General features: G+C 38.9%; 1 protein-coding gene across 1 annotated transcript; it reads left to right on the forward strand.

The window, feature by feature from the left end:
- Positions 1 to 2242: 2242 nt before the first annotated feature.
- fshb (follicle stimulating hormone subunit beta) lies at positions 2243 to 4248 on the forward strand. The gene is made up of 2 exons (XM_037697681.1): positions 2243 to 2410; positions 4045 to 4248. Exons 1-2 carry the CDS (start codon positions 2252 to 2254, stop codon positions 4246 to 4248), a joined length of 363 nt encoding a protein of 120 aa, XP_037553609.1. The 5' UTR covers positions 2243 to 2251.
- Positions 4249 to 7769: the final 3521 nt, after the last annotated feature.

Here is a 7769-nt window from a genome sequence, read left to right on the forward strand (position 1 = left end):
GTACATATTGCAGCTTTTGGCAATAAAGTGACTTTGACTTTGATACCTTGTAAGATGTGTTTCCTCTCAAATCATTTCTGACATCATTTCAAATTAAAGTGGATGAACTCCCACTGGCTACATTATATATTTAGACACACAGATAATGTTTATTTCTTATGGGTAAAACATGTCACCAAACGCAACAAAGGTGGAGCGTGTCTAATTAATTACTGCCTGACTTATCAGTGTTTTCCATCTGACCGTGGGGGCCCAGTGTGTTTTAATGTTTCGTCCATTCTTGTAATCCAAACCCGATGATGAAGATTTGCTCCTCGTGTGTAGGAGGGAAGGCCTTGAGCCACGTGTCACCCCTGAGCTGTTGACAGGAAAAAGACGGGGACTGGCTTCAAGTCCACAACAGACAGGAGATACAGAACTGAGGCAAGGCCGAGCAGATTAAATGGATTATGAGCAGCAGTATTTAAAGAGCTGAAGCAGTCTCAGGTGTTCAGAGAGCGACGGAAGAGGCAGCGCTTTCAACGTTCTATACCGGAGCTCTACAGGTAAGATGTTCAGATGTAAAGATTGTCTTTGTTCATAGTCATAAATGGTTCAGTCTGAGTTAGACTGACTGAAGCTGGGATTGATGTGCACACAGAGGAGTCCGACTTAAAAACATATATAACCCCTCCCATTCTTGATCATCTTTCTTCTTAATTATTTATTCCATCTTATTTATACTGATCATCTAATGAAAAGGCCCAATGAATCATTTTGCTGTTCATATTTGTCTGGTTAATTTTAAATGTACTAATTGCTTTCATTGATATTTTGAAACCATTTTTTTGTTGTTGTTTTGTTTGTTAATACTGTACAAGTATTTAAACGTCACTTAGAGCAGGGGTTCTCATACTCTTTGGGTTCAGGGACCCCTTACAGGGGAGAAAAAGTTTCAGGGACCCCCTCATAACTCTCATGTTTATTAAATAATTTTCTTTTATTTGTCTATTTAATGCAATGCAAATATTTGTGTATCGTAAATACTTAAGATATGTTCTTTAATAATGTTAATACAATTTTTATACTTTTAAACATGGGGTAGTTTTCACTCAGGACACAATTAACAAAATTTTTAATTTCAACTTCCAAAAATTACAATTTTGAGAAAATGAACAGTATCAAAAACCACTTTAAAACTGTACCTGTTCACTTAATGAACATAATAAATGTATTACCTCTTCTTCAAATTATTACAAAAAACTCTTTAAATAAAACTGAATAATTGTAACAGCTGTAGTTTAATGTAATTGTATATTTAAGGATCCCCATTAGTTTCTACCATAGTAGAGATTATTCTTCCTGGAGCCCACACCAACAAAAAGACGTAATAAAATACCTAAGATAAAAACAAAAGCAGTATATAAAAATTCAAATCAACTATCTCAATAACAACATTTTACAAGCATTAAAAAATGATGAAATACTTTAAAACACAAAAAATTTAAAAACAAAAATTCACCAATTCGAAAGTTAACAATCTTCATTTCCATTATTAATGCATCATTGTAGTAGTAGTCATGCCAAGTAACAGGGCTTAATTTGTAAACCGATCGATGTCAGAATGCAAATAGAGGGCAGGGGCTCCCCCAGAAAATTTTGAATAGATAAGATTTCCTGCATTTTGGTGTATTTTAAGACCCAGACACAGACCCCCAGGGGTCTGGAGACACCAGTTTGAGAACCACTAGCTTAGAGTGACTGAGAATTGAGATAAAACCATAAGATCAGTTTTATTAAATGACTTTGAGCTTTGAAAAAGGCATTTTTAATTAAAGACCACTGTAAACAAGCAATTGTTTACTCCAACAGTACTTGGCAAACATTATGCTTCCAACTCTTAATAACCACAGAGCCATCAGAGCTGGTGATGCTGTTCTAACTTCTCTCCTCAGTCAGTCATGATTTTTGTTAAAGCATAGAAACAAAGTTTATACTTTCTAAGAAAGTCAGCTCTTTATGCAAGATGATTCAAAAATATCTGTTTAGTGAATTAAAGTTATTAGAAATAATAATAATGTTTCTTTTCTGTTCTATTATTGCACCACTTTTAAAAGAGTGTATAAAAATCAGGCTCCATAAACTTCACGATCCACTGAAAGCGCTGCTTTTCATTCAGATCAGTGTGTTGGACCTTCTGGTCCGGTTCGATCGTGCCTTATCTGAGATGTGATCTCCTTGCAGCAGGCGTCTGTGCTGCACCCGCCGGAGGATGCAGCTGGTTGTCATGGCAGCGCTGCTGGTGCTGGCGGAGGTGGGGCAGGGCTGCAGATTCATCTGTCATCTGAAAAACGTCAGCATCCCCGTGGAGAGCTGCAACGCTGTCAAGTTCATCCACACCACCATATGTGAAGGCCTGTGCTATCAAGAGGTGACGGAGGGTTCAGACTTAAACTCATGACAGAACTTTTATCTGAGTTCTGCTCTTTTGTTCTGCTCTTCAACGTGTTCAGTAACTCTGACGCAGGTTTTTACAGTAAAGACGTTTGGTTGGTTTTTAGACCAATATTGATTACTTGTACAGTCAAGCTTTAGGGAGTTTCTCAAACTGTATTTTTTATTTTATTTGGTCACGTTTTAGAAGTTGCCCACTGTAAAAAGATGAAGGTGAATGCTAATGTTTTTACTCTGTGTGTGTTTAAAGTTCTGTTATCAAAACATTTTTTGAACCATTAGAAATATTTTAATAAGACTTGCAGACAATAATCGTTGGATGTTCATCTACAAGTGTTCAACCTTTGGAGACAGCCTGAATCAACATGGCTGCCACAACCAACTGATAATAAAACATATAACATTTACTAGAACTCCACCATTTTTACAGATACTGATCTAAAATCTGGCTTGGCGGTAGCTGAGACTGATCCCCAAAACATATTGTGTGCATGTAGATCATGTGCAAGATCTTTGGTTAAAATTTTGACATTAACTTTTTGAAGTCAACTCCATGTCTTGGCAAAATATCTCATGAATCACAGCATCAATTAAATTGAAGCTTTCTTAAAATAAGTACTGGATGTAGCTCTGCAAGTGATTAGCTTTTAAGCTAGCCCAGGTAAATATGGCTGCCACAGCTAACAGAAATTAAAACACAAAAATAAAGTAGAGTTCACTCAGTTTTTCAGATAGGTTAATATTTTATGTGGTTGTCGTGAAGCACTAAACATGTTTTAATGAAACTGAAACTTTTAGAATGTAATTATTAGCTGTACATGTACACCTTATTAACTTTTGGAGTCAATCTGATTTAAGGTGGCCACCACAGCCAATCAACATTACCTACCGTATTTTTCAGGTTGTAAGACGCAATATCAATGAACGGGTCCGTTTTCATACATAAGACGCACTGGATTATAAGGTGCATTAAGCAAAACTAAACAGTCCGATAAGTCGAACTTTATTCAACTCGTTCACAATATCCACATAAAATCGGTTTGAGTTCAGTAAGCACAACCAGAATTAATACAAAAGGCTCACTGTTGATTTTTGAGAAAATTAAAGGATTTTAAGTGCTCCTTATAGTCTGAAAAATAAGGTAATCAAAATATGGCTATGACTCAAACAGTTTCACCAGCGTTGTGATTTGTTTTGTTATGACTGTAGGTGAGAGTAATTTTCAACATAAAGTGATCTTTGTCTAAAAATCTAGCCTGAAAGTGGTGGGCAATATAAAACCAAATAAATAACACAGATTATAAATTAGCTGGTTATGTCAGACTGGTTGATCCATTACAAGAAGGTGTCATTTATAAGACCCAGTTCGTTATAGCTTCTCAACAAGTTTTTTATTTACTTTTTATTTTTAATCCATCCAAAGGACCTGACTTAACTTTGTTAGATAAGTTAGCATTCTTCTGTCCTATTTTTCATCATCTTACAGGTGAAGAAAACAGCTGCCAAATAATGAAAGTATACCACTCTTTCACATTTTGTTTTTCAGACTAAAAAAACCTTCCACTGTGTGTGAGACTGAATCATTACTTGTTTTTATTTCTGCTGCTCCAGGACCCCATCTACGACAACCATGTGGACCCACCTGAACAGCACACCTGCAACGGGGACTGGTCCTATGAGGTGAAACATATCGACGGGTGCCCGGTGGCCGTTACCTACCCTGTGGCCAGAAGCTGCCACTGTACTACCTGCAACACAGAAAACACAGAGTGTGAGCGCCTGCGGGCAGACATTTGTTCATCCGGCATCTACTGATTATCGTTGTGTTGATTACCTTGGCACCAAAATAAAAAAAAGGATCCAGCTCATGTTTGTAGTGTTTCTTTTTTCAAGTGTTTTTAAATTGCCTTTTTTATAGGTTAAAGGGCCTTAAAGCAGCGTTATCGCCTTTTAAAGGTTTTTTTTTTTTTTTTTTACATAGCTTTATATTTACTTAAAAATGCTGAGCAAGAGAGCTGGTAGTTTCCCTTTTCCTCCTGACTGAGACAACTGACCCCAAAAGTACAGTAATCCTGCAAGTCAGGTAAAAGGAGTTTGTATTAGAGAGAATAGAAAGCCTTGTCTCTGTTTGACAGGTGGAAATGAAAATATAGAGTCTGCAGCGTTATCTGAGCTTCACCAGAGTCCCACTTGGTCTGTCTTCTGCACCAGCTTAAATCCAAACAAAGCTTAGTATGCAGAAAAACAGGATGTCTGTATTTGTATCAGTGCATAAACTAATACAAATTACTAGAATATAAACCTAATTAGGTTTGAATCAGTTTCTACTTCAATAAAGCATGAATACAACGGTTTAACTTTTTTTCTTGTCCATGCAAAATGTATTTAAAGAGTTTAATTCACTTCAATTTTGAACCACTTTGTCATGTCTGTCTCAGAGGAGTAGACGAGGGAGAGGGCGGGCCCCGGAGGCCATCTTTGTTTATATTCTCACGGAACCCAGATAGTACTAGATGGGAACGAGTCAAGACTCCACAAGTAAAAGGTTTAATGGTGTTTATATTTTACAGTGAATGAAACAATGCAATGGAGATCCTCTAGAACCCCTGAGGAGCAAGGAGATGGGTCAGGTAGGTGTTAAGGTTGGAGGATAATCTTTGAAATGTTTTTCTTTTTGTCTAACGGTCTTGGAGTCTTGACTCGTCTTGGGAGGTCTATCCAAGGAGCTTCCAGGCTGTAGGCATGAAGGAAGCAGGCAAGTGGTTGGAGGGCAAGGAGCACGAGGAGACACGAGTCCAGGAAGAGCAGGATGCTGAGGCACTCGAGGGAACACAGGTAAGCTGTAGCACGAAGAGATGCGTTAGTCAGTTTCACACAAGATACCATATTTTTCACCCTATAAGTCGCGTTTTTGTTTGGGTCTCTTTTTTTTTTTTTTTTTGCGTAATTTAAACGCCCTGCGACTTATACGCCGAAGTGACGTAATTATAGATTTTTCCCCACATTTATAAACCAATTTTTGGCTGAGATATGACCATTTTCATTCATTCTGACTGAAAATATTGAACAGTACCATTTTCAGCCACTAGATGGCACTCGAGTAGTATGGCATGCCATTGTGTTATGTAATAGGTAAAAGTGGCTATTAATGACACAATTGGCTTGCCATAACCTGTCACCTTCATCCAGCTCGCCTGGAGCAAACATCAAATCAGCTTAATTTTGCACCCTGTCAAAATGCAACTAATTTGACCATTGAAGTGCATTTATTAAGTAAAAGCTCAACTGAGAAACACCTTTGTTGTAATGTTGAGCAAACAAATAATTTAGGTGCTTGTTAAATTTTTCCACTTTATTAGACATATTTGGACTGATGTAACTTATAAGGCGGTGCAACGTGTACGGCAGAAAATACTGTAACAACTAGGCCAGAATGTAGCATGGGCAATGCTCCAGCAGAGAGTAGAGCTCAACTGCAGCCTTAAGTAGCGAGGGATCCTCGTTAGTGGGATGACCTGCAGGTGTGGTTGACTGACAACCATCTTGGATCCGGAAGCTGCAGAAGGCTGTACTCTCACAATGTCTTCTAGTTTCTGATAAACAGTTATAAATAATGAAGCATGGGTGTGTAAGCATTATGTTTCTGTCCGAGCTGCTGGAGGTGGCGTGACTTTAAGCAGCTTTACACTATTTTAATTTGGGGAACAACAGATAAATATTATAATGTTAGGAGTTCATTTATCTGAGAGTGACAGAAAAATATTTGATACACAAACTCATTTTACATTTTGGGTGTTTTTGCATAAACTTTGATGAGGCACTGAATCATTTTAAGATATGTTAAAACTGTTGTTTAGTAAAGCTACTAGAAATATTTAAACTGATAAAATGTAACTAAAAAACAAAACTTGCTTTGTTCATCACTCTAAAAAAGTTCAATCTGGTCCTCTGGACATTCAAAAAAACAAATCAAAGCAAAACAACAAAAAAAATGTAGAAACTTTTCGTCTTTCATCCAAGAGACTTCTTCAGTCTGAGGTGCTGTATTCAGCTCAGTCTCTTAAATAGCACCTTCTCAGAGTGGATCAACCAGTTTTGCTGCTGACAACCAAAACCAGCTGATCACATGCTCAAGAAGGACCATCAGCCTAACAATGGATCATTAGCACACTGATGGCTGTTTACTATTCACAGAGGGCTGAGTGATACTAGCAATCACAGCATTGTAAGAGGGGGACAGTTGAACCCGGAGGCCTCCACCCCTGTTTAATGATGGACGATTTCTTTTCACAAAGATGGCCTCCTTTACTCCTCTCTCAAACCATCGTTCCTCTCTGTCCAGGATGTGAACATCTTCATCCTTGAAAGAGTGACCACTGGCCTGGAGATGAGTGTAGACCACAGAGTCCTGGCCTGATGTTGTTGATCTTCTGTGCTGGTCCATCCTTTTGGCCAGTGGCTGTTTAGTTTCCCCGATGTAAGACTGATCACCTCCTGACTCTGAACAGCATACACAATATTACTCTGTTTGTGCCGGGGGACTGGATCTTTGGGATGAACCAGTCTTTAATGTATTTTGGGGTTTAAAAGCCACTGGGACGTTATGTTTAGAAAACAAACGTCTCAGTTTCTCTGATACTCCCTCAACATATGGAATGACCACTGGTCTGGGTCTGGGTTCCTCCTTTTCACCTGATGGCTGACTGGAGTCCTGTTTGGGTTTCTTCTCTGCTTTCAGGAAGGCCCAGTTAGGATATCCACATTGCTCTAGAGCCTGTCTTGTGTAGGATTTCTCCTTCTGCCTGGCTCCTGAGCTAGTGGGGACGCTGTCTGCTCTGTGGTACAGAGTCCTGATGACTCCTAACTTGTGCTCCAAAGGGTGATGGGAGTCAAACTGCAAATACTGGTCTGTGTGGGTGGGTTTGCGGTACACCTCAGTTTGCAAATGTCCTCTATCAGAGACTGAGACCTCACAGTCCAAGAAAGCCAACCTGCCATTTTTTACATCTTCTCTTGTGAACTTGTATTTATCCACAGAGTTGATGTGGTCAGTAAAATGTTGGACTTCCTGAGATTTAATTTTAACCCAGGTGTCGTCAACATACCTGAACCAATGACTTGGTGGTGTCCCTGAAAAGGACGTCAAGGCTCTCTTTTCTACCTCCTCCATGTACAGGTTGGCAACAATAGGAGAAACTGGAGACCCCATAGCACACCCATGTTTCTGCCTATAATATTGCTCCCCATATGTGAAGTAGGTTGACTGCAGGCACAGTTTCAAGAGTTGACACAGTTGTTCTGTGGAAAGCGTGGTCCTGCTGCTCAGAGTGGTGTCT

This window comes from Nematolebias whitei, chromosome 2, assembly GCF_014905685.2.
Source record: "Nematolebias whitei isolate Nwh7 chromosome 2, NemWhi1, whole genome shotgun sequence".
Taxonomy (NCBI): domain Eukaryota; kingdom Metazoa; phylum Chordata; class Actinopteri; order Cyprinodontiformes; family Rivulidae; genus Nematolebias; species Nematolebias whitei.